At 51.9% G+C, this 26,640-nt stretch overlaps 1 protein-coding gene across 4 annotated transcripts in view; it reads left to right on the plus strand.

The window, feature by feature from the left end:
* Window positions 1-26,640, plus strand: part of NLRC5 (NLR family CARD domain containing 5) — a 106,243-nt gene that overhangs the window by 61,774 nt on the left and 17,829 nt on the right. For 3 of the 4 annotated variants that reach the window (XM_036881080.2, XM_036881081.2, XM_036881079.2), the window contains exons 7-30: window positions 135-218; window positions 366-449; window positions 1,855-1,938; window positions 2,056-2,145; window positions 2,800-2,859; window positions 4,273-4,338; window positions 4,825-4,908; window positions 6,684-6,767; window positions 7,710-7,799; window positions 8,610-8,678; window positions 9,490-9,558; window positions 10,345-10,428; window positions 10,843-10,926; window positions 12,360-12,449; window positions 13,216-13,260; window positions 14,223-14,312; window positions 15,220-15,303; window positions 18,881-18,964; window positions 21,197-21,286; window positions 21,475-21,537; window positions 23,608-23,694; window positions 25,276-25,359; window positions 26,123-26,212; window positions 26,575-26,640. In XM_036881080.2, coding sequence (XP_036736975.2) covers window positions 135-218; window positions 366-449; window positions 1,855-1,938; window positions 2,056-2,145; window positions 2,800-2,859; window positions 4,273-4,338; window positions 4,825-4,908; window positions 6,684-6,767; window positions 7,710-7,799; window positions 8,610-8,678; window positions 9,490-9,558; window positions 10,345-10,428; window positions 10,843-10,926; window positions 12,360-12,449; window positions 13,216-13,260; window positions 14,223-14,312; window positions 15,220-15,303; window positions 18,881-18,964; window positions 21,197-21,286; window positions 21,475-21,537; window positions 23,608-23,694; window positions 25,276-25,359; window positions 26,123-26,212; window positions 26,575-26,640 — 1,905 coding nt within the window. The remainder of the gene's footprint in view (window positions 1-134; window positions 219-365; window positions 450-1,854; window positions 1,939-2,055; window positions 2,146-2,799; window positions 2,860-4,272; window positions 4,339-4,824; window positions 4,909-6,683; window positions 6,768-7,709; window positions 7,800-8,609; window positions 8,679-9,489; window positions 9,559-10,344; window positions 10,429-10,842; window positions 10,927-12,359; window positions 12,450-13,215; window positions 13,261-14,222; window positions 14,313-15,219; window positions 15,304-18,880; window positions 18,965-21,196; window positions 21,287-21,474; window positions 21,538-23,607; window positions 23,695-25,275; window positions 25,360-26,122; window positions 26,213-26,574) is intronic. The other variant, XM_057493408.1, reaches the window with a different exon arrangement.

A 26,640-nucleotide genomic window follows, 5' to 3' on the forward strand; every position in this document is an offset into this window, starting at 1 on the left:
AACAATAGCAACTATTATTACTACTACTATCGGCATCACTGTGTAAGTTCCGTCTGTCGGAGGAGGCGGTAGGTGATGACCTCTGTGCGCTGCTCAGCCTTGATCCTCTGCCACCTTGCCTCTTCTTGTGGCAGCTTTAAGAGCAGGAAGTGTGGGGACGCCTTTGCAGAAGCCCTTTCCAGGAGCTTGCCGACAATGGGGAGCCTGAAGAAGCTGGGGTGAGCCAGGGCTTGGGACCGGGAGGGATCCTCAGACTGGGATGCCTGGAACTCTCTTCCCTCCCCTCAGACCCCACACGGGGCAGATTCCTGGCCTACCCCTTCTGTCTCCTCCATTCCTCCCCACCATCTTTGCTTACCCGGTAGGTTAACAGGAAGTAAGATCACTGCCCGAGGCATCAGCCACCTGGTGCAGGCTTTGCCTCTCTGCCCACAGCTGGAGGAGGTCAGGTGAGTTCTGTCCTGAAGGTCTCTATGGCTGGAGGGAAAGTCATTTGCCAGGTCCTAGGGCCTCCCTGGGGCCTGCGCTGTTTCCTGCATATTCGATCAGGGTCTGGCTAGTAGTTTTGCAATGAGACTCGGAGAGGGAAGACATCAGTCCAAGAACTGGCTGGGGCTGGATCCACACACAAGGCCCCCAAAGATCCCAAAGAATTGCTTCTCTCACTTAATATTTTCAGCAATCTTGAAGAAGCTGGAATTTTGAGGCCCTCTCCTCTCTTTCTCAGACCCTGAGAGAAGAGGTGGCTGTGTAGAAAGGTGTCAGGCACTGTGAGTACACATAAATGTGCAAAACACACACATCCCTTCACATTCATGCACATATGTGTACACACTGGCATTCACCTGCTCACTTAAGTATATGCTCCCCATACATGCACATTCATAGGTGTGCGCATGTGTAACACACACATGTGTGCACACTTAGGACCACATAGACATTTAGATGCAAGTACACACTAACTAAGCACAATTGCACAAATATACTCCTGCCCTGTGTCTGTGACGAGTGACCTGAGAAGGGGGGTTGCCAGGGAGAACCACTGCTAGGTTATAGGGCATTTTTATGAGATCTAGAAAAAAACATCCCTGCGTCCAGGCAGATGAAGCCCAGCACTGGGCCTGTTGAGTGTATCATTAGCTGGATCATAGCTCCTATTGCCTCTTCAGCTGGGTGCCTGTGTGCATGATCACTGGGTGATAGGAGAAAAGATTAAGGTCACTCTCAATAATCAGGAAAGAAAAATAAGTGTCAATAGTTTCAAACATTCATTCTGACCAGGGTGATCACTCACAAAGGCAGCCTCACTCTTTTCAGTTCTGTCTCTCCAGCTAGAAATGCAGGCAGGGCTGGGTTGTGGACCCCACTGGACAGTTAGGGAATGTGAGGTCAGAAAGGAATGTGCTTGGCCTAGGGCTCTGGGTGAGTTGGACCAGAGCTGAGGCTGGGAGCAGCATCTCCTGCATCCCAGTCTAGACTCTGCTCATCACTTGAGAGCCAAGAGGCCCTGATGAACTCGGACCTCAGGCACATCCCAGACATAGCCCCTGAGAGCAGGGTACTGGGTCTCCTCGTCCCACCTCATGAAGCCTTCACAGTCCATCATCTGGATCCCATGAGCCACCAGGCAGGAACTCCCCCATAGGGACTGAACAGGGACAGAAGTGAAGCCAGCAGGGGGCCTTTTCTCCTAGCTGAGCCTACTAGATATACCACCGAGCAGGTCATCAACTTGTTGTGGGCCCCTGTCCTCTTATCTCCTGCATGGGGGTAGCCATGCCTGTCACCTGCCATCTGGGCCTCCCAAGTCCCCCAACCCCAGGGCTGAGGGACTGGACTTTGGTCTCCCTGCAGTTTTCAGGACAACCAGCTCAAGGACTCAGAGGTGCTGAACATCGTGGAGGTACTCCCTTGCCTGCCACAGCTTCAGAAACTTGAGTAAGTGGTCTTTCCACAGCCCCTGCCTGAGTCACCCTTCTCCCTTGGAAATCAAAGGAAATCTGGGGCCTATGGGATAGGGAATTCAATCTTGATACCTTTGCCACAATCATTCAGCCTGAGCCGCAACAGTGTCTCCGTGTCAACCATACTCTGCTTGGCAAAGGTGGCAGTCACGTGCCCTACTGTCAGGATGCTGCAGGTCAGGTGAGCAGAAGTGGGATCCTGGCCTTCAGGGTCTTGAGAAAAGAGGAGGGGGAAAACTTGGGGCAGGAAAAGGAGGCCCCTAGTCAGTAAGAACTATGTGTGCATCCCTGGATCTGTACATAGGTACCTCCAGAGCCTGGCTCAGGCCTGACACCTGGAACTCAGTAGTGAATGAGCAGAAAGATGAACGGATAGACAGACGAACAGGTGGACAGATGGATGGATGAAGGAATGAGTCAACAAATCTAGGAAGCAGGCATGAGCATAGCCCAAGGAACAATTAGCCACAAGTTGCTCTCCGTGGTGCTGATCCCTAGCATTTTCTGTTTGGATTTTGGAGTAGGTTAAGTGCTATGTCTCAATCCTAAAACACTGTAACTCCCCTAAAAACTCCCTGTTTTCCTAATTTTAAAAACAAAAATATTTCTTGCAAAATTTATTTTCATGAATTTTAAAACACTCAATATTTATCAAGCAATGACAGAATCACAATTTTATCTGTCTTATTTGGAGCACTTTTATCAATTCTGTTGTTTCTCTATGAATTACAAAGTCAGCTTTCTGGATGTTTGGGGCAGCAAGGGATGTGCAGGTAGGAGGTTATGTGTTGGTTTCCAGTCTACTTGTTTCATGGCTCTGTGTCTGATCCTGCAGGAAAGCAGACCTCATCTTCCTTCTCTCCCCAACCAAGGACACAGCTGTAGAGCAACATGGGTAAGAAGCTTGGGAGTGGGTGGGGCTGGGCTCATCCTGAGGAGCAATCTGGGCTGAGGAAGTTGCAGGAAAAGTAACCAAAAGAGCCTAGGAAGAGCTGGAATGTGGGGATCCTTCTTGCTACTACTGCCCTGAGAAATGACTTACTTCTCAGAGTTGGCAAAAGACTCTAACCTCCTCTTGCATATCTGGACTACATCTGGCCCTTGTGATGAGGGCACATTTCCAAAGGTCTCAGGGTGAATCAGAACCTTAGGGAGGGTATTAAGATACTGTTAGTTTGGCATTACTATGTGGGGTAACCGCTAGGAAAACTCTTCCAATTAAAAAAACAGGAATGCAATTATGATACCTAAATCTTAGAGTTCTGATAATAAAATGAGTTAATACATTTAAAATGTTTAGAATACTTTGGCATCCAGTTGGCACTGAAATGTTGGCTATTCCAGTTGTGTAGAGATTCCAGCCTGACCAGTCCTAGATGGGCAAAGAAAGGGCAGCTGCCTCCCCGTGGAAGAGTATTCCAACTGTACTTCCCCACATCCCTCCCTGGCTGAAACTCAGACAGATGACATTTTATGTCCTTGAGCAAGTTTCCATACTCTGAGCCTCAATTTCCTCACCTGTACAATGATCCTGTAGGACTGATGCCTTTTTCTCCTCCAACTGTCTAGAGCTGTGATGCCCCATACAGTAGCCACTAGCCACAGGTGGCTATTTAAGTTTATATTAGTCACATTAGCCACATTTCAGGCACTCAGTAACCAAGGGTGGACAGTGGCTCCCCTAGTGGATGGCACAGATTCAAAACATTCCCAAGTTCTGTTGGACAGCGCCAATCTAGACGTCTGTGAAAACCTGGCTAATAACGTTCCAGCTTCCCTGCAGCCCCTCCCCTGGCCCAATGGGAGAGAGCCTGGAGGTGCCATAGGTTTCCACACACTAGACCCACATACAGTCCATGCTCCCGACCTTCTGAACCACAGGTGGCGCACCTGCAAATGGAGAGCTTCACCTCATAGAAAAAGCAACTTCTTTTCACAGAGCTTCAATTTTGTGCCTAAGCTGGGCACTTGACCATGTATCATCTCATTCAGTCCTCAGTCACGCTATGTGTTAGATATTGTCATCCCATTCTAGAAAAGAGACAATGGAAGCTGAGATAGGTGAAGGGACTTCCCCAAGGCCACACTGCTTTATATGAGCCAAAATTTTAGTAAAGGTTCCATTTGACCACAAGCCTTTTTTCGTCCTGCTGCTCTGCTGAAGAGCATCTTCAAGCAACCACCTTTTTACACATTCAGTATGGGTCATGCTCCAGGGTCTTCAGCCCCTAGAAGCTAAGGGAAGAGGTTTGGTCCACTGAGCCCTGGACCCCTGAGCCCAGGCCAGTGTTGGATTTGTTCTTGCCAGAGCTGCAGACCAACAGGGAAATGCCAGCCAGAGGGAGGAAGCTCCGAGTAGAAGCCTGACACTCAGGTACCTCCAGGGCATCCACTTTTTAAGGGGAGGTATATGATGTTGGGGAAGGGTCCCTTCCCAGGGGAGGGAGAGGAAGGGCAGGAAGGATGAAGAGAAAAGCAGATATGGGGCAGGGAAAGGATGTGAATAGCTCGTCCTGACCTGGACAAGGAGCATCTGTCATAACAATAGCTATAATGTAATGGGCACTTGCTGCATGCTGGGCACTGTGGTATTTTATATCCATTACCTCATTGTTATTCTTTTGAAAACTCTGCAAAGTACACATTATTATTCCTACTTGATAGAAAAAGGAAGTCTCAGACAGTTAAATGCCTTGTCCAAGATCTTCCAGCTATTAAGAAGCAGGGCCACGATTAGCCCCCACGTCTGTTGGCCTCCTGGTTCCCCAGCCCCTACAGCTCAGCTGGCAATGGTACTCGGAGCTAGAGGAGGCATGATAGAGCTTCTTGCCCTGAGCTCCTCTGCCCCATCCAAACCCAGGCTCCAGAACTGTCAGCTCAGAGCCCACGACGTGGAGGTACTCATAGCCCAGCTCCGGAACGGCCCCTACCTGGAGGACGTGGAGTGAGTATCGTGGGAAGCACTGGGGCAGGAGACAGGAGGGGAGGGAGGGCAGTGCAGTGTGAAGAGGGCCTCGGCTTTGGGTGGGCAGTGGGGGGAAGGGCACGCTGCCTCCGTTTGAATTTGGGGGAATCTGGTCATCATAACAGTTTCCGCCATTTAACACTTGCCCTGAACTAGGTGCTTTTACCATCCTCGCATTTAATCCTCACCCCCTCGTGATGTTAATACTGTTACTATGCACATTTTTTAGAGGAAGTTAGGCCACAGAGAGGTAAGTTTGCTCAGGGTCACACGGTTAGGAAGAGTCCAGGCCAGGGTTCAAGCTCAGACAATACAGCCCCGGCCTCATCTTCAAAGCTATTGTCCTGGAGATCTGCAAGGCAGAACTCTCACCACACCAGGGTCTGTCTGACAAACCACAGCCCTCAGGGGCCCTCACGCTGTCTTCCTCCCAGAGTAGAGTGAGATGACCTCCTCTTGCCAGGTTGGGGAGAGTCGCATGGTGTCTAGCTCCTGGGCGGACTTGGAGAGTAGCATTTGGGGATTGGTGGAGGTCCTGTCATGTCGCCAGGACCATCCCAGAAGATCAAGTGGGTGTGAAGGTGGAGTGATGGAATGTCATGGTGGTTTTGGGGTGAATGGCCCCACCTCAGTGTGAGATGAATGGGATGAGGGCTGCCTTGTTAACCAAAGCTTGAGCCTTGACCTTGTCCCATTGGGTGAATCAAGCAGGATTAGAAGGTGTTTTTTACCAAACTCATGTGCTTCCACCCACCTTGCCATCCCTGAGCCTGCCCCTCGCCCAGTGCTCTCACCTGCAGCAGGGCCACATCACCCACCTAGTTACACAGATGGTGACACTCTCAGCTCCCCTGCCCTCCCCCTATCGCCAGCTTATCCTGAGTTGACCTATTCCTACATAGCTCTCAAACCATCCTTTTTCAGCCACCTCCCTGGCCAAACCCTCTCATTTCTCATGATCCCATCAGCCACCTCACTGGCCTCCCTGCTTCCATCCTGGTCACCTCCACCTGGCAGAGTGAACTGCATTTCACTGCTGCCTATCCCTTTAGTCCTTCCCACTGCTCAGGTTAAAACCCCAATCCTAAAATCATGTGTGATCCAGAACCCTGTCTTCCACCCCCCAAGCCCCATCTGACACCAATCTTCCATTCAATCTTTCATCCAGACGTACTGACTCCCTTTCAGGTTCTGGGATGTGTTGTGCCACAGGGCCTTTGAATGTGCTATTCCTACTACCAGAAGCACCTTTCTCCCATCTCTCTCCCACCTCTTACCTTTTGACCTAGTTTTTCTCACAAGTAGCTCAAACATCAAGAAACCTTCCATGACCCCCAGACCAGATCAGATGCCCCTATAATCATGAGATTTAACACAAGAAGCAATTAGGTGGGTTGAAGCATAAAGAAATAGTTAAGGGTAGGGTCTTGAAGTCAGGCTGCCTGGATTCAAATCCTAGGTCCACCTTCAAGCAAGTGCTTTAACCACTCTGTACCTCGGCTTACTCATCAGTAGGATGAGGATAATGATAGTGCCTACTTCATAAGGTTGTTATGAGGATTAAATATCCAATAATTGTAGAAGCACCTAGAACAGTGCCAGGCATGTAGCAAACAGTCTTTCAATGTTCACTGTTAACAAGGTTCATTAATTGGAGTGATGCTTTGACTAAAGTCATTGAGGGGCCACGTGGCTGCTGAGGGCTGAGGGGACCCCTCCCTAGCAGCACAGGGCATTGGACCCCTCTGTCTCAGCCTCTCAGGGAACCAGCTGAAAGATGAAGGCTGTCTACTGATGGCAGAGGCTGCACCCCACCTGCACATTGCCAAGAAGCTGGAGTGAGTTCCCCATCCTACCATAAGGTCACAGGGAGGGCTCTGGAGAGACCCCATTGGTCCCTGCCACCGCTGGTGCCCGTGCCCACAAGCACCACTGTGATTGCCCCACCAATCACCCTACTTTCTCCCCGTGGTTTGACCATCCTTTCCTTTGCTTCTGCCATGAGTCACTCAGATCCAGTTATTAAAACCCCTTCTGCATGTAGATGGTGTCCCTTGTACAGTGGCTTATGTTCCAGTTTGTCCTTAACAACAGCCCTGGAGTGGGGTGAGGTGCTGCACTGGGGCAGCATTAGGGTGTTGGGTGCATGGGCACTGGGGTGGTGGATTAGGATGTCAGAGAGGCAAGGGGTGTGTTAGGCTGGGGGTGCAGCATTGGAGTGAAGCAGTGAATTGTTGGGGGGTAGAATGCAAAGAAAGGGTAATAGGCTGTTGGGTGTGCTGTGGTGTTGTGTCATGTGGGATTGGGTGGTGTTTGGGGGAGATGTGTTGGGGGTCTAGTGTCAAGTATGGGTGGAGTGATGGAATGTTCAGGCTTGGTAACAGTTTTTTGGGGTCTTGGCTTTGGATTTATATCTTGGCTTTGTCATTTAGTAGCTCTAATGTAATTGAATGTCTTGGGGTCTCAGTTTCCCCATTTATAAAATGGGACTAAAATGGTAGTCATTTTATGTACCAGGAATCTGAAGCTCAGAGAGGTGAAAACAGTAAGTCGGTTGTTACTGCTCAAACCGTAGAACCTTATGCTCTGAGTGGGAGAGGGAAGGCCGTGTGTCCCTTGGCTCATTCACATGGGCCAGAATCCTCTGAGACCCCCTGATTAAGGAGCCAGGACATCCCAAGAGTGACAGCCAGCAAGCCACTGTGCCAGGAGGAGGGACTGGAGCTGTCTGGGGCTGGACTTCAGCCGCCTGCTGATCGCCACCTCCCTCGTCCCCACAGCCTCAGCGACAACGGGCTCTCAGTGGCCGGAGTGCACGGTGTGCTGAGCGCGGTGAGCACGTGTCGGACCGCGGCAGAGCTTCACATCAGGTGGGCACTCCCCGCGGACCGCTGTCACCCACTCCCACTTCCAACCTGGAGCCCCTGGGCTCGCCCTTCATGCTCTCCAAGCCCTTGGAATGCCTTCTGGTCCCACCAATAATTCTCAACTTTTTCTCATCCTTGTTTCATCTTGCTCTTGACAAACGAATTATTAAAAGAGAATCTGTAATTTAATTTCATTGTTTAAGAGAAAAAGAACATTGATTGCATATAAAAAAACAGAAGCCTTGAAGAATCCACTCCCAAATGTTAGCAGTGGTAATTGATACATGGAAGAAATTGTGGATCATTTTTATTTTCTTACTACTCGACTGTATTTTTTATGTACAGGGAAGAAGCATGACTTTTATAATGAGAAATTTATACATATATAACGTTCAGTTGACACAGGCGAGGTTAGGGGTGCTCCTGCAATAGTTATAGTCTCATGTGGCTTCTCAGACTGTCCCAGACCCCGCAGTGTCCTCCCCCACCGAGGGGGTTCTCTGAGCCAGCAAAGAACATGACTGGCAGAGAAGGGTTTCAGGCTGAAACCAGAAAGAAGGAAGTACTAAAGTTTTCTTTCAAGAACTTGCCAGGAAACGCAGGCTATTGATAAGTTGATGAACTCTCTGTGGTAGAAAGACCCCAGGCCCCCAGAAGCTCAGAGCAAGTCAGGGAAAAGTCAGAGGAAGTGGCTGCGACTAGAGGTAGGGGACAGCTCCTTAGAGGTCCTTCCAGACCAGGTTAGAAAGTGACGCAGAGCACCAGGGACCCCCGTAAGCCTCTTGCCTCCTTCTTCTTGTCTTCCCTCTGCAGCCTGCTGCACAAAACCGCAGTCCTAACGTTTGCCCCAGAGCCAGAGGAGCAGGAGAGGCTCCAGGACAGGTAGGACCTGGCACCATCCTGGCCCCACGCTCCGCCCGGATCCAGACCCTCCCTGACCTCCACATCTACACTGTGCCACTCAACGGCCAGGGGACCTCGACAGATACATGAAGGAGCAGGAAGCCCGCAGGCTTAGCAAGGGATGCAGTGCTAACAGGGAGGGTCAAAGGACAGAGTGCCTCCCCACTTTCCAAGTGGTACCTGAAGACAGCCCTGTGATGCAGGGTGGAGATAGCATGCTGGGGGCACTCTGAGTGGGATGCCCCAGAGACAGAGGCCTTTGGCCCTAAACCCAGAAGCTCTCCTGGCCTGTAGCTCTGATTTGGGTTGGAACTTTTGGCTCCTTTTGGCACAAGGACCCTTGAGAGTGTTTGCCTCCCCCAGGATGCCTACATGGATTGCCCCTGACTAGCACCTGGGCAGAAATGCTCCTGGCTCCTCAGTGTCCACCTACAATCTCTTCTGTAGAGTCTGAGCTACTGAAGGCTTGCCTGGAGCTGAGGCTGACGGCTCTGAAGGCACTGATAACGATGATAATATTTCTGATACTAACAGCCAAGGTTAATCGAGCTCTTACTGTCATATGCACCAAGCACCAAACTAAGACAATTCACATACACACTCCAAGTGAGAGGCTGAGTGATTTGTCCCAGATCACACAGCCAAGAATTGGGCAAGCCCAGTTGGAACCACTGTCTGGCTGTCTCCAGGCCTCGCACAGAGATTGAATGGCGAGAATAAAGCTGAGGCTGGACTTGGAGATAGTAGCTGAGGTGTTTGCTCAGCCTGGCCTTCATGTGTGTCCCTTCAGGGCTGCATTTCTTGACAGCTTTATGAGCCAGATGCCTTCAGAGCTACCCCTGTCCTCCCCAAGGATCAGGTACAGTCTTGACCTGCAGGCCCCTGGCATGCTTCCAGCCTCTTCCCTTCCTCTGCACAAATCCCATCCCCAGGCCGCCAGCCCCAGGTGCTTCCTGCAGAAGGTCACAACCTGCTGTCCAGGCGCTGTGGCCTGGCTTCCCTGCTTTCCCCCTCCCCTGCCCAGCCCAGTGCAGATGGGCTCACAAGGTAGCTCCTGAGTCACTTTCCCGCCCCGGCACCTCCCCGTAGTTCCCCTGGCCTCCAGCAGCTGAGGGGTTGGGGGAAATGGATGGAGAGAATGGGGAGCATGTAGCCCCTTCTTTCCTGAACCTGGAGCCTGGGCCTGGGCCTCCGCTCAGCCCCTGCAGGGCTCCTGTTAATATTCTTCTGGCCTCTCTCCCTGTCCATCTGAATCTCCCTCCCTATCTGGCTCTCTCGTTCCTTGTCTTTCTCAAATTTTCTGTCTCTGCCTCCGCTGCCTTTTTCTCATGGTCTGTGCGTCAGGCACTGGCACTGTGTGTGTGTTTGTCCCTCTGTCTGTCTCCTCCATCTCTGTTATCTCTGTGTCTCTCCCTCTTGGTCTCATCCTCTCTGGGGATCTCTGAATCTACCTGGCTCTTCTCTGCCTGTGAGGGATGTCCTGTGTGTGTGGTTCCTGTCTGCACACCAGGCGTGCCCCAACCCCTCTCCTGTGGGCATCTCCCCATAGGTCTAGGAGTCGGGGTGGGGATGGGGGTGGGGGCTGCCTGCGTCCCCGCCCGTCCCACAGGGTGGCCCTGCAGCACGGTGGTTGCACTCCCTGCAGGCTGACACACTGTGGCCTGCAGGCCAGGCATCTGGAGCAGCTCTGCAAGGCTCTGGGAGGGAGCTGCCACCTCGGTCACCTCGAGTGAGTCATTGTGCAAGAAGGGTGGGGGTTGGGGTGGGGGACAGGGCTGGCTGTTAGTGGATGCTGTTAGTGTTTTGGGGTTGGTTTTGTTTTTTAAGATTTAGATCAGCAGTTCTTTCCTGGCTGCAACCAGGGACCCCTTAGAGAATCTGGTGAAAATTGTGACTCTTTCTCCTAAAAAAGTCCCCGATATTTGACACCCTCTGAAGCCCATGCCAGACTCCCCAGGGGTCACAAACCTCAGGATAAGGACCCAGATGACTCATGCGAAATCTGCTAAGATCTGGTCTCACCGCCCAGGGCCCCAGTTTCCAGAGATGCTGAGTGACTGAGAGACGGGGGTGGACAGAGGTCCTGCCCTCACCCTCCCACCCTCCACTAACCTGTCCTCCCCTGACCCCTGGCCCCTCCCAGCCTGTCAGGCAATGCTCTGGGGGACGAAGGCGTGGCCCAGCTGGCTCAGCGGCTCCCAGGGCTGGGCGCTCTGCAGTCCTTGAAGTGAGTAGCCAATGGACCAAGCCTCTGAGGCTTGTCCTCATCAAGTTGAGGGGGTTTGGGGGGTGGGGTGAGGGGGTGAAGAGGGCATTCTGTGTCCCATCGCACTCCCCACTCGGGTCTTTGTAAAGATTAAATCAGAAAAAGCATGTTTGATTGCCTGGTCCAGTCTCACACATGGTAAGTGCTTAGTAAAGAGTGGTTAAGACTATGCTCATTAAAATCTAGATGGCTGCTTGACTCGATTATGTAGCTTCTGGTTTAAGCTTTCACTTCCCGAACCCATCTCTGTCTCTGCTCTCGCTCTCTGGGAGGCCTCAGCTACCTGAGGCAGGGCAGGCATTGGCGACAAGAATTACCTGGTTAACACAATCGCTGCAGCCATTTGGGCTTTGGGGTGCAGGGAGCTGCTGTCTGAGGGACCTGGGTAGCACGGGCAGGGAGGGTCTGCACACTGAAGACAGGGACACTGGAGGCAGGACGCTGGAGAGCCCTGAGCACTGGCAGAGAGGGGAGGTGTTCGGTATGGGAGGCAGGCCTTGGAAGGAGGCCAGGACCCCCCAGACTTTGCCCACAGCAGACCAGGGTTCCAGGCCCGAAGAGGCGCCTGTGTTCTTGGTTCTCACATCCTCCCCACCCTGGGCCACAGTGAGAGGAGCCCTGGTGAGAGGTCACAGGTGCTAGGTTCCTGTGTGACCTTGGGCAGGTTACAGCACGTCTCTGAGCCCCTGGTTCCCAGTTAACACAACCTTAAATGAGTTCTCTGGCTTGAGTGCCCTACCTGCTCAGCCTTACACTGGGATGCTGGGAAGGAGAGGCTGCCTCTCTTCCTGTTCCAGACCCACACCTGGGTGAGGAGGAAGGCCTTGCCAGTGCAGGCAGAGTATGCGTAGACGGGAGCTTTGGGCAAATCCCCATGTAACCTTCCCAATACCGTGAACTGATCTGACCCGGGGCTTGTGAGAGTCTACACTCACCTACCTGTATCCCCAGGCCAGAAGAGTGAGACATTAAATGGCAAATAAAAGTAAAGACACTGTGACAGATGCACAGATTCTGAAAGAAAGGGAACAGGGGCCCCACAGTTTCATTTTGCACTGGGCACCACCCCTCCTTTATAGGCAGGGAAACTGAGGCACAACTCTCGCCCAAAAGCTCTCCCCAGACTCATCACAGACTGAGGCAACCACTACACACTAATCTCAGCTCTGTCACCAACATGCCTGGTAATCTTGGACAAGACCGTGCCACTTTCTGGGCCTCAGTTTCCCCATCTGTACAATGGGGAGTTGGAAGAGGTGCTTTCTGCTGTCCAGGGTTCAGTGAGTTTTGTCACCTGGACTCAGGGACAGCCCTCCCCTGCCCTGTGCTCTGACCCCAGAGAGGGGTTTTGAGTCCCGGGTGACCTCCGTCAGCATCACCCCTGTGATTCCCAGCCTCAGTGAGAACGGCTCGTCCCAGGATGTTGTGTTCAGCCTGGCCCAGTGCTTCTCTGCTCTGCAGTGGGCTCTCCACTTGGACATCAGGTGAGTGCACGTCTGAGCCCCCGCCCGCCCCTAGTCCCATGGGCCGTCAGCTCCCATGCAGGCCCCATTGGCCACGGTCACGGTGTAGCGTCCTCGGGGCCCTGCGTGGTAGCAGGTCCAGTGAGTGTGTGGTGGGTGTCTAATGAATGAATGAATGAATGTAGCTCCGGGGACACCCACATCTCTCCAGACTTACCGTGGGACACAATCCATCCACTCTCCCTTACTGACTCTCGGGAGCACCCTGGGAGACCGTCCTGGGGGCTGCCTGGTGGCCACTGAGTGCTCAGGGACCCGCCTTAGCGGTGGGGTCTCTGGGGCTGATAAGAACCTAGAAGGTGAGGTGCGCAGCCGGCGGCCCCAGCCTGCAGAGCAGGTCACCCTTGGTTTCAGGTAGGTCTGCTCCTCGCCCCTGCTCCCCTCCTAAGAGTGAGGGGCCGGATTCCAGGCTCGCGGCTTACCTGTGCTGCAGCTCTGAGCAGGCCCCTGAGCCTTCCATACCTCAATCTCCTCATCTGTGAAACAGGGATAAGAAACCTTCCTTACTTTACAGTTTTATCATGAGAATCAAAGGAGACTTTGTCAGTGGTGTGTTCTGTATGTGCCTTTAAAAATGTATCTGTTGCTTGGTATATTCACTGTTGTCTTTGCTGAGAAAGTGGGCTGCCCCCAGTTCCTCCTTGACCCGGCCAGGCTGGCGTCTTGCTGCTGCCTCAGAAAGGGCCCTGTGCCCTTTCTCAGACTGCTGCCTCCTCTCTGCTTGCAGCTCCAGGAGCCAACACATCGTCCTGACAGGGGATAGAAGAGGCAGGTGAGGAGGGGGAGCTCCGAGTGCAGGGTGGGGTCCCTCTCCGTCTAGTCCCCATTTCCCACAGGTGCCCCCACCCCAGGCCCAGGCTGACCACTCTTAGCCCTGGAGTAACCTCCCAGTTCTGACACACTGGAATTAATCCCCACTTCTGTAAACCACCCCCCATATAAATTTGCAGTAATCAGTTGCCTTAAACCTCCCTTGGAAGAAGGCGCTGAGGGTGGGAGGAGGTGACAGTGGCGCCTGGGCACAAGCTGTGTGGGGGAGGGTAGAGGAAGAAGCACAGGGACTTTTGCAGACCTTTGAAGACTTGTGACTTCATATGAGTCACTGCCCTTTCACACTGTGTGCCACACTTGAGAAGCCTAAACCGTTGGTGCTCAGAAGAAGTTTCCGCATCTTTGTTGTAAACAGTGAGCCGTAGTTAAGTCCCCACAGATGTTCCCAGCTGCCCCCTCGTGGGGCTGGGGGCCCTGTTCTCGCCTGGGAGGTTGGGACCGTAAGGGGCAGCCCCATGTGAGGCCAGCTGGGCAGAGAACCTTCCTGTCTGGCTTACAGGTCAGGGAAAAGCACCGCCGTTCCAGGTGGGCTGGCTGAGACCGAGGGTGGCCTGAGCCGGGGTGGTCTTGCTGCCTGGGCTGGGGTCTCCATTTCTGGGTTCTTGAAGCCAAGAGAGCGGAGGCACAGGGAGGTGGGAGTCAGTGAATGTCACACTGGTGATCAAAGAGAGCAGGGGCTCTGTTCTGGCTCCCCGACCCCTGACCTGCTCAGGTGCTGCCCACCTGCACAGGGTAGGCTGCTGGCTTTTTCACCCTGGCTTCCCTTCCCTGGGCCTCAGTTTCCCCATCTGTACAGGGAGGGGGTTGGTTATCTTTAGGCCTCTTCCAGCCCTGACTTCTGCGTCTCGTCTTCCACTGTGGACGATTTGACTTTTCCTCTCAAAATGGTTTCCCCTCCCCAAGGGATCTGTTGGCTGGCGGATCTTTGCCAGACTCCCCAGCTGGAGCCCAGTTCTTGGACTTTGGTCTGCACAGAATCCCCAGGAGCTTCTGGTATACTGTCTTACCCACTGCTTATTTGGGGGTAACTACATTAGGGGTGAGGGGTCAGGGACTGAGGAGAGCCTGGGGGGTCTAGGGCTGGGGCTAGAAGAGAGGGAAAAGAGTTTGAGGGAAGGAGAAAGAGTGGTGGGTGTGAGCATGGCAACAGGGCTGCCAGGCCCATCACTGCCCTCAGAGAAAGAACGCCATGCCATTTTCTCCCAAGACTTCCCAGCTCTGCCATGAGGGGCTGCCAGGCCCTGGCTGAGCCCCTCCCCTCTCCCAGCCCTGATTTCCTCACCTAAGGAGAGAGACAGCTAAGCTGGGGCCTGAACAGAGGGGGAGAGGGAGGCATGTGCCAAGTAGGTGGGCCAGCTTGTGCAAAGGCCCTGAGGAGCCAAAGCTTCACTGTTGGGAAACATTTCAGTGTGGCTGGGAGCACATACAGGGAGTGTGGAGGCAAGTGAGGCCACAGAAAAGGCATTTTGTTTTTAGTCTAAGAGTAATGTAGAGCCACAGGGGGCTTTAAGCACAGGAGAGGCCTAGTCAGATTGGCACTGCTAAAAGATAAGACACTGGCAGGGTGGACAAAGGTTGCACAGAGACAAGAGGGGGGGCGGACGGTGTTAAAGTGGTCCAGGCTAGTGATGAAAGCAGCCTGGACTCAGGCAGGGGCAGTAGGGAGGCCTTGGAGACTAGACCAGGGCAGCCTGGCATTCAGGGGCCTTTACTGTCCCTGTCTGGGTCATGGGAACCGGAGCTGGAGGGGAGATGGGTGCAGCATCTGCCCTGGGCGGGGAGGAGCCTGCAGCCCTGAGGATGGGAAGCAGAGGTGTGGGGAGAAGGGGAGAGTCCCCGGGGCTGGACAGGGGCCCTGAGGCCTTCCTGACCCCCTGCCCTGCCCACTGCCCTTTTGCAGCCTCAGGGAGTGTCAGCTGGAGCCCCTGAGCCTCACCCGACTCTGTGAGACTCTGGAGAAGTGCCCTGGGCCGCTGGAAGTCAAGTAAGTCAGGACACAGCCCCAGAGGGTACAATGTGGGCATCTGCCCAGTGACCTGGGATTGGGAGGGTGTCCTGATTAGAGGCCAGGTGAATCCTTCTGGGTCCCTTCTTGCCAGACCCCATAGTCCTACCCTGTGGGAGTCCCCTAAACTATTGACGAAAGGATGGTTGCCTCCCAGCTTCAGGGACCTCACCCCTCCCATGAGACAGGCTGGACTGGGCCTGGGGCCTCACCTTTCCCATCCGCTCAACTCAGGGCACCTGGGAGCCCCAGTCTGCCCCCTCCAGCCCTGAGCCCCACCCTGGTACCCACCTGAGCCTGCCTCCGTGGCTGGAGTCTATCGCTTCTGGAGGCCTGGCCCCAGGGCGTGACCCCTCCAGCTGACCAGCCCACCAGCTCCAGAACAGCCAGGTCTGTGAACCAGAGGCTGGACTTGAGATCAGGAGTCCTGGCTCAGCCGCAAGCTGGTGACTTTGGGCAAATGGCTTTAATTCTTTGGGCCTCTGCTTTGTCATCTGCAAGGTGGACAGGCAGCTTTTGTCTTCACTGTTGTCATTTTGTTACAATAATTACCTTGAAGAACTCGGAGACAAACGTGCCTCATCTAAATAACCATTTCTCCTCATCCAGTCACTGTTGTCATTTATCCTCACGGCCTGCTCCTGACCGGCTGCATATCCCTTTTTTACCTATTTGCAGCCACAGCTACCTTCCTTCTACAGCTTCACTTTATATCACACCACATGTGTTTTCCATTTCACTACAGTCTTTTTTCTTGCTTCCAGCTCCCATCTCGAATGCCCTTCTGGCCCTGGCCACAACTTATCCATGTGGATCACCTGGTGTGGTCCTTCTGTGCCTTTCTATGTGTTCAAACACGGACATGGAGAGAGGGGTCTTTGACATTGTTATCTGACATGGGATCTTACCACATAAGATCTCTACAATAAGCTTTTTCCTCATGACAGTACATCGTGGCTTTCCTGAAATATCAAGACATGTGGGACCATGAATTTTTTAATAAGCCATCTCTTTTAGAATAGTTCAAGTTCGATTTACGGAAAAGTTGCAAAGCTAGTCCAGAGAGTTCGCTCACCCAATTGCCCCTGGTTGTTAATATCATCCGTTATCATGGTGCATTTGTCACATGGTACATAAACAACCAACCTTGCCTCATGACCATGAACCACACTCCAGACATTAACCAGATTTCACCAGGTTTTCCAGTAATGCCCTTTCTCTGATGCAGAATCCCATCCAGGGTCCCATATTGCATTTAGTCATGTTCCTTAGCCTCCTGTGATCTCAGTTTCTCAATCCTTCTTTGGTGGTCATGACCGTAATAGATTTGAGGAGTACTGATCAGATAATTCATAAGATGTCTCTCAATGTGGGTCTGTCTGATGTTTCTCTCATGGTTAAATTGGGGCTATGGGTTTGGGAGGACACCTCAGAGGTGAGGTGCCCTCATCCCATCTCAGGGTTGCATGCTATGGACTTGACTTGTCACTGTTGATGTTGACCTTGATCAGCTGCCCAAGTAGTGTCTGTCAGATTTCCCCACTCTGAAGTTATATTTCAGTTTAAAAAAAACACTTTTATTATGGGGACTTTTAAGCATGTGTATATATATATATATATATAAGTAGAGCAAATGGTGTAATGGACCCTTAGTTCCCCTCTACCTACCTTGATAATTATCACCTCATGGCTCCAACACACACACACGCACACACACATGCGCATGTACACACACACACACACACACACACATTATTTTTAAGCAATTTCCAGATACCTTGCAATTTCATCTGTAGCTATTTCAATAAGCATAGCTAAAAAAAAGTACTCTTTATTTTTTAACATAGTCACAAAACCATTATCAGAGCTAACATGTTAGCATTATTTTATGACATATTAAGTGATCAAACAGCCATCGATGTTCAGTTATAACTGAGTGATTCTTCTGTGTTTTTCACACATTTGTATACTTGTGCCTTTCAATACTAACCCACCCCAGTTTGTATGTGCCACAACTTACCCACCCCCTCCGGAGTCTACATGGACATCCAGGATGTGGCCAGTGTTTTGTTTTGTTTTCTGAAGCACTGTAGCCAATTCTGCAAAAAAGCTCTCTTCATTCTTTGACTGTTAAGCACCTACTGTATACGAGGCACTGGGCCAGGACATGGGGGACACAAGGATGACTGGGACATGGGCACTGCCTGCCAAATATAAACTGCCCACAGACAGTGCTGGCTAAGTGGTCTGAGTACAGACAGGGGTCTAAGGGCTTCCCTGGCTCAGCTGCGGGAGGAGGAAGTGGGATAATGAGTATGGAAGCACTTTGCTAACTGTAGAGTGCTGGGACCATGTGTGGGAATATTGTTATCAGGGTACTGAATGCTGAATTCCAGCAACTGTCCTGGGATTCCACTGGGGACACCAGGGAAGGTGGTGGGGCTCTGGCCCTCTCCCCAAATGCAGGTCTACTTTGCTCTTTACATTTCAGCATTCCGTGTGGGTCATTGTCATGGGTAAAGGTTCTATTGCTTAAAAAAAAGTATGTAAACCCTGCATTGACCCACCCAGAGGCCATAGCACTGGGGTCCAGAGGGAAGCCACGCAGGGAGGTATTGTGGCCCAGTCCCAGGACAGAGCAGGTGTCACTGAATCTACAGCCTGGGCCCAGGTCGGTTCCGCCACCAGGCTTTCAGATGCAGAACCACAGATGGCCCTTCCCACTGCTCCCCTGCACCCCCGCCAAACCAGGGAATAACATGGTAGAGGGGCCAGGCTCCTGGAGGGCACAGGGAGGGGAAAGGACAGCCTGCAGGGGACAAAGGTACAGGGACAGAGGGAAGAAGGGGCAGTGAAGGGCAAAGTGGAAAAAGGCAGAAGGAAAATACAGCCCAAGTGCGTCTGAGGGTCAGGAAGTGGCTCTACACACTGGGGGAGGCTGTGCAAATCCCAGGGTGCTTAGACACTCTGGTTGTCCCAGTCCAAAGCCAAAGCAGACTCTACGGTGGAGTATCTGGTGTTTCTCCTTAAGTAGACTGGGTTCTGATCAATTATCTAGACAAGTGATCAGCTAGCAAGTCTGTTTTTGATGGGTAATCAGAGGCCAGAGCTACCCCACCTCTCTCCTCTGCTGACCTGCTGCATGCCTGAATTTCCACATTATGTTCACTGCTTTGAGTTAGTGGCATTCTCTTCTTAACGAGTGTGTCTTGCAGAGCACCAGTCATCGTGGCTGTCAAAATAATAATCCTGCTAGGCCATGTCTTTGGGAAAAAAGTCTATTATAACCGTTTAAAATTCACAATGTACAGTGGCATATTAAAGGCTCTGAGAAGTCGTGCAGCAAAGAAAACTGTTTAATTTGGTTTAGCCCAGCATGTCCAAACTTGTATGACCTTCCTTTTCCTGCAGCTTCAATGATAACTCAAGGGCCCAGTATTTGGAGGGAATTTTGGGCAACCCTAGCTTAGGATGCATCTCCAAAGGCTTTGGCTGTGAGGCCATGCTCCTAGCTTTTCCCACGGCTTCCCCACCTCATTTGGATGCTTTGTTTCAGATTGTCCTGCGAGGTTCTGAGTGACCAGAGCCTGGAGACCCTGCTCCACCACTTGCCGCGCCTCCCGCAGCTAAGCCTCCTGCAGTAAGACTGGTTCCTCAGTTTCCCTGGGCCTGGCTAAGGCTCTGTGCTGCAAAACTGCCCCCTCCCGATCCCTTCCTTCCTTGGATCGTGTCAGCATTCTATATGGCACACCCGGGAGCTCGAGTCTGCCTCCGACTCTTCTCTAATGCTTTATCAACCTTAGGGGAGGCTTTGACCCCTCCAGTCCTGGGTTTCCTCATCTGACAAATGGGGCTAACATTCCCCAACCTCTCCCCCAGAGTTTTAGCTCAAAACAGTTGCTCTAAAAGTACCCTGAAGAATGGAAGGCCTGTGACAAATGGGCTATTGCATTTCTCCCTACCCATGAAAGGTCACCTACTCCTAGGAAGGGACTTTACAGATGAAAGTCATGTGTATGTCACACACCAGTTTTTGAAGGTCACCATCTCACTCCGTAAAAGGGGAACTTAAGCAGCATTCACCAAAGTAGTTAAAATTCTGTTTTCCGATTTCAGCTCGGACTGGTTAGAATCTTAAAAGGATTTACTTTAAATATTCTTCTAGCAGGGGAAAAAGCGGCCGCAGCTGAGATGGAAAAATACAACGGGAAATTAAATCATACCACTAATAACAGCAACATAAGTACTAATGCTAAGAATCTCTGACATGTCTGAGATGGCTCACATCATATGCAGGATCTTGCTTTTCCCAGAGTCCTGTTGGGGAGGATGGGAGGAGACGTGAGACATTCCAGGGGTGGGTAAGGGCAGCAGAAGTCAACGCACAGCACCCAGGATGGTTCCGCCCTGACAGGAAAGAATCAGTCAGGGGATCAGAAAGGACTCCTTTTGGATACAAAATTTGGCAGACGAAAATGAGAAGACAGGAAATCTCAGACCAGAGAGGGTCTTCTCTGTGCCCAAGTTACACAGCATCAGCCCCCACCCCCTCACTGCCTTCAGAATGAGGTGGCCAGCCTGACCCTTGCCAGACCTTACCTTTGTATTACTCAGTCCATCTTGCTTGTACACTACCATGGAGCAGGCACTGTTTATGGTGCTAGAACACAGCAGAGAGGGGAAACATGACTGGGTCCTTGTCTTCTTGGAGCTTACCTGTAGTAGAGGGAGCTGGACAATAAAGCAAAGTAAGAAGATGAATTCAGACAGTGCTAAGGTGTTTTTCTAGGGAGGTGATTTAAAATGATGAGGGTGGTCAGGGAATGCCTCCAAAGGGATCCTGAGGGAGGAAAGGGACCCAGCCCTAGAAGAGCAGGGAACAGTATTCCAAGCAAAGGGAACAGCATGTGTGAGGCCCATGTGGCTGGAGCAAGCAGGGAGAGGTATAGGAGAGGGAGTTGAGAGAGGGAGCTGGGCTGGGGGCCGAGTTTGGGGTTTCATCCAGGGAACTTGGAAGACAGAGAAATGATGTGTATTTTCCAAAGCTCAGTCTGGCTGCTGGGTAGATAAGGGATTGGGAGACAGGAGGGAAATGAGGGCAGGAAAGAGGTTGTGCAGCCCTGGTAAGAGATGATGGGGTCTGGGAGTTGGTGGCGGTGGGTGGAAGTAGATAGTTTCAGGGTGGGTCTTGAGATCTGAAGGCAAGCGAGATAGGGTTTATGAGGCAAGGGAAATGGAACCATCTCACATTCTCTAGGGCAGTGGTTCACAGTCAGGGGAGATTTTGCCCCCTCCGGGGATATTTGGCAATGGAGGCACCTCTTAGTCGTCATTCCGGAGGGGGATGGGGGGAGAAGCAGTGCATGAATGGCCTTTGGTGAGGAAGCTGCTGAGGTTCCTGCGGGACAGTCCCCGATCTCGGTAGTGCTGAGCTTGAGAGACCCCTCTGAGGGCCTGAAACTTCCCACTCCTTCTCAGCAAGACTCACCCATTAATTCTGTGCTTGAGGGCAGAAACAATACAACAATAGCAACAGACGTGGGTTTTGTGCCAGGCAGTGCATATGCTTGGCAAATTAAATCCTCACAGCTCCCTGAAGGGAGGTACACCACGAGTAACCCTGTTTTCCAGGTAGAGGAAACTGAGGCTCAGAAAGCTTAAGCGGTTCCTTCAAGGACACCCAGCCAGCAAGCAGAACTGGGGCTCAAACACAAGTCTCCTTGGCCCCAAGCCCCTGATTGTCTCTCTTGAGTCGGTGCCTCCTTCCTGATTGCCTTGCTGACCCACCAGCCCTCCCCATCCACGTTCCTTACCCACTGATCTTGTCTAGCTCTGACTTGCTCACATAGGGCCCTGCCCCTTTCCTCCGCAGGCTGAGCCAGACAAGACTGTCCGCAAACAGCCTCTTCCTGCTGGCCGATCTCTTCAGCCTGTGCCCACGGGTTCAGAAGGTGGACCTCAGGTGGGTATTGCCTGGGGACTAGTCTTGTCTTGGGTGGTTGTACCTGGAGCCTCGTGGGTGTGAAAGGGTAGGGTGGAGGCACTGGGACCTAAGACAGAGGCTCAGCTTCTGGAGGAGGGGTGCCTGTCTCCTGGGGCCTTCCTGAAGCTGTGGCCAAGTGTGGCTGACCCAGATGCTATCTGCTCCAGGTCCCTACATCACGTGACCCTGCACTTCAAGTCTGGCAAGGAACAGGAAGGCGGGTGCTGTGTGTAAGTCCCCTGGAATTGTACCCTGGCAGCCTGTGGGTGTTGGGGACGAGTAGACTGCCTCCTGGATGGCCAGAGCAGAATACAGACTGCCTGCCACAAGCCTTCCCTTGGAAGGACCCTGCAAGGAAATGTGTTTCCTCCAACATGAAGAAGCAGTGGTCCAGAGGGGGCTGGGCTTTGCCAAAGGCAGACAGGGAGTATACATCAGACTGGACCAGAACTCCGGGGCCTGGTCCAAGGAAAAAGACTTCATAACCTGCCCACCAGGCTTTAAACCCCAGCTCCACAAGGGCCTGGCACCCTGGGCAATTCCCTTAACCAATCCAATCCTCAGCTTCTGCAGCTGTAGAAGGGGACACCGAATTGCAAGTCATTTGCAAGGATTAAATGAGACGATGTGTAAAGCATGAGGCGCTTACAGGTGTGAGTGTCCTTCCCTTGCTGACTCCTGGACCAGTGCTCTGTGGCTGCGGGGCTGAGAGGGAGGAGGTGTTGCACTGACGGCGGGATAATGGGCAGGAAGGCAGCCTTCAAGTGCAGAGGTGACATTGGCTTGCTGGGAGAACTTAGACCAGACCCTTCTCTCAGCCTCAACCTCCTCCACCGTGAACAAGCAGTAAACAGAAGAGCTGATATTTGTTGAGCATCTGCAGGGTGCCGTTCGAAGAACCTTATGTATGTTACCTCCTATAAGCTGTGGTCACACAGCAGTAAGGGGTGCATCTGGAAACTTGAACCCAGGCAATTCTACTGTGCTCCTAGCCCAGGGTGGACAAACTTTCTCTGCAAAGAGCTAGACTGAAAAGATGTTGCAGGCCATGTGGTCTCTGTGGCTACATGCCAGTAAATCTGTGTTTGTGAACACTGAATTTTGAATTTCATATATTGTTTATGTGTCATGACATATCCTTCTTCTGATTTTTTCTGCAATTATTTGAAAATGGAAAAGTCATTCCTTGCTCACAGGCTATACAGTAACAAGTGACCTTGGGTTGTAGTTTTCTGAGTCCTGTCCTAACCCCACATTACCCTGACTTCCAGAATGCCTTGATAGTTTCTAAGTCAATGGTTTCCAATATGTAGGACATAGACCACGATGAGATGACTTTTAGGAAGTTGGATAGAATAGTTCAATGCCATTGAATCCCCTAGGGAGATCATTACCCCCTTTTCCATCCTTGGTCTGATTAAAGCCAACAGGAAGTACCAGTTGGGTGTTAGTATGTCCTTAACACATAAGAGCTGCTAAGCTCCCTTTTTAATACAGTGAGAGCCCTCAGCAGGTTTCAAACTTCAGGAGGATTTTGCTGTTATTTTACATGTTCGGTGCTTCTGGTCTGTTCGTGGTGTGCACCGCCAGTTTTCCATTTGAGTGAGTGGTATGGGGTTTCCTTTTATAATAAGTGCATTAAGTAGAAAGAATGTGCTGATTTGAAAACAGGAAGTAAATAATAGTATCGTAAGGAATTTAAGAATAGGGGAAAAACGAAAGGGAGGGTAACAGTGATAAAAATTTGAGATACTGATTTTAGGTACTTTCTGATTTTAAGATTCCTTTTTTTTTTTTAGTTGCTGGCTGGTCACAGGCCCTTCATTTACCTGACTGTGTAGTCTCATGTCAGGCCTTTCCAAAGCAGACTTACTATTGCTTTCAATCCCAGCATCACTCCCTGCAAGAGCAGACTTTGCCCTTACTGGCCCATGCCCAACCCTGCATGTCTGCTCATTAAAATAACTCCAAGAGCTGTAGTTCTTCACCTTGAGCTTGAACCTGAGTGACCTGGAGAGCCTTACTCTGAGTCAGTGGGTCCAGTGGGATGGGCCCAGAATTTGCACCTCAGCAATTCCCAAGGGCTGCTAGTGTGGCTGTCAGGGACCACAATTTGAGAACCACCTCTGCAGAGAAGCCTGTGGGTGCTGGGTGGGATCTGCTGTGGGGGAGGTGGAAGTGGTGGTTGCTGGATAGTTCCAGAGACTCCAAGTGTGGGTGAGGCCCCACAGGAGCTCAGAGGCCACACCCAGGGCAAGCCAGGGTAGAGTGGGTCTGAGTGGCCTGTCCCCCTCCTCCAGCAGGTTCAAGGGCTGTGACCTTGGCCAGGAGCACGTGAAGCCGCTGTGCTGGCTGCTGAGCAAGTGTGAAGACCTCAGCCAGCTGGAGTAAGTTGGGGGGCTGGGGAGGAGGGAGAGGAACTGGGAGCGTGTGCCTCGGTGGCCCTGGAGGGGTCTGTGTGAGAATGTCCACGTGTGTGCCTTCACTCAGCACCTCTCAGGACCAGCTAACAGGGAATGCCCGGGAATCTGGGTCACATCCGTAGGTTTCCCTGTACCCATTTCGTCTCTGCCATCCCCTGCCCGGGCCATGGTGAAACCAGTCCAGTATGACTCTTGATCTAATTTGGGAGATCTTTTAAGAGGGTTATAGGAGCCCCTTGATGCCATGCTGATCCAGGCATTGGAGTTCTGCCAGTTGATGAGGATAAGATGCAGGATCCACTGGTTTGCCTGGCAGGTGGTTAAAAGCACCAAGTGGCTCAGCCTGAGCAGGTCCTGGAGTCAAGTGGGGTGGGGACTTGTGGGCTCTTGTATTGCTGAGAAGGGGTATCTTGTGTGGCCTGTCTTGGGTGGCCAAATAGAGCAACACTGGTTTGGGAAAGAAAAAATACTACTACTGACTTCTATTGAGCACTTTTTCCACTGTTCTAAGTGCTTCACATATTCTGTTTATTCCCCCAACAACCCTCGATACTACTGTCCCCATTTTATAGATAAGAGAAGTGAGGCTCAGAGAGGGAAAGAACTTCCCCAAAGTCACACAGCTAGTAGGATGCAGAGTCTGCTCACAACCACTGGGCGTCCAGCTTTGGAGCCACAGCACATAAAGAGAGCTGACTACAAAACAAAATTAAAAATTTAAATTCCTGTTGTGATGTGGCCAGAAATGAGGCTGATGAAAATCGTGTATTTTAAAGAAAGACAAATAAGCAGTATGTCTTTGAGTTTTTCTGTTTTGCATTGTAGAGGGAAATTTCTCTTATTTTAAAGATGACTCAATTAAGAGGCTTCAAGAGACAAACCAATTTTTTTATTTTTAAAGTTTCTCAGGAAAAGACAAAATAAACAAGCCTCGAAAGTGTCATAAACAGGGACAAAATGAGCTGAAAGTTTCAGGACAAAAAAGAACAGGTGTTCCAGGATATGTGGATTATACTGTTTCTGAAACTGTAGTTAAAACCATTCAAGTATTCAAGTGCAATTTCCAATATTGCATTACCAAATTAAAAGGAGAAATCGGATGTGTAAACACGTGCTCGAAACATCTTTCCTTTTCCTGAATTTACTCTTGTTCAAATATTGCAGTTCCCAGCTGATGTGGGCCAAGGGCATAGTAAAAGGAAATTGTTTTTTCTGAAATCCTGAAAGTGTGCTGGAGCCCCACGAGCCCTGGGGACAGTCACCCAATAATGAAGGGGATGATAAGGACTGGCTAACTGCGGTGCTGTTGGTGGGGGGAAGCTGTTGTATGGCTGGATGATAATTCTAGTGGTGAGGGAAATGGTGGTGTGGTGGTGGTGGTGATAATGGCGATGTTAGCACAGAAATAGATCAGCGCCCGTGGTGGTGGAGGTGATGGTGAAGGCGGTCATGACAGTGCTGTGTGGGTGGAGTAGCGGCAATAATAACTGTGATGAGAAAAGGGGTCACGTCTGACCCCCAACAACTTCTTCTTCCCTCTTGCAGCCTCTCAGCAAATGTGCTGGGGGATGATGGGTTCAGGTGCCTCCTGGAATGCCTCCCTCTGGTGCCCATCTCCGGTTGGCTTGAGTAAGTGAGAACAGCAAGGAGGAGCCTCTGCTGGGCCAAGGGCACCAATGGGCTTCTTTTGAGGTGTCCCTAGAATCCCCAGAGGACAAGGACTGCGGAGGGGGGAGGGGTGATTCTTACCTTGACACCCCTGCCTCCCTGGGTCCTCTCCTCCTTCCCTCATTGCCCACCATGAACAGAGCATCCCCCAGACACCCAGGAGAGGCTGTGACTAAAGCTTGGTGACCCTGAGAAGAAACAGTTCCATCCTAACCAGCTGACGCAGGATCTCAGCTGTCCCAGCTCCTGGAATGTCTGTCCCTGAAGCATCATTGAGCAGATCTACAGCACACAGATTGGGAGATGTCCCCGTAGCAGGGAGGGGCCTTAGGAAGTCACCCACGCTCTCACCCAATCTCCCCAGTGACCTGGGACACTGGTGGCAGAGCCAAGATACAGCCCGTTGCTAAGGCAACCGAGCTTTGCCGTGGGGCCGGGGCTGCCAGCCTGGCATCATGGCGCCCTGTCCCAAGCTGCAGGGATGGCAGGCAGAGTGCATGCCACTCTCGAGGACTCAGGGTCTGGTGTCTGTCCTGCCCATGTTGGGGTGGTGCCCCTCGGCTCTCTCTGGACCTCAGTGTCTCCACTTGGAGAATGGACACTTGGACACTGAGAGGACTCTCATCCTGGAGCTGACAGCTGGAGGGGACGTGACGAGGGGCTAGGGGGCTCCATTGCCATGTTGCCCTTCACCCCTGATTCCTGAACCTTGCTTCCCTTCCAGTCTCAGTCACAACAGCATCTCTCAGGAAAGTGCCCTGTGCCTGGTGGAGACTCTCCCCTCCTACCCACGTGTCCGTGAGGCCTCGGTCAAGTAAGGAGATGTTGGTGCCACTTGCTGATGGTGGGGGAAGCAAGACTCCCACACTTAGTGGCCATCTGTCACTTGGGGCAACCTCTATCCCTAAGTCTCCGGGCTCGCTGAGCATGGCATCGGTGTCCATCCTCCGAGGCTGTGTGCTGTGGGGACCAGGGAGGTCGTGGGGTGGGGAAGGTCAGGTTTCCGTGTCCTCATAGAATGAGCTGGGGTCTCCTCTGGTCAGCAAGGGCCTTTCTTTCTGTGGCTTCCGCTGTCCCTTACCCCAGGCGGCCCGGCCCCCTTCCCTCCTGGGCCCCCCGGCGCTTGGGTCCTGAGGATGCTGGGCCTCCAGCTTCCCCACACCCCTCTCTCTGCAGCCTGGGCTCCAAGCAGAGCTTCTGGATCCACTTCTCCAGACAGGAGGAGGCTGGAAAGACACTGAG

This window comes from Manis pentadactyla, chromosome 15 (genome assembly GCF_030020395.1).
Source record: "Manis pentadactyla isolate mManPen7 chromosome 15, mManPen7.hap1, whole genome shotgun sequence".
NCBI classification, from domain to species: domain Eukaryota; kingdom Metazoa; phylum Chordata; class Mammalia; order Pholidota; family Manidae; genus Manis; species Manis pentadactyla.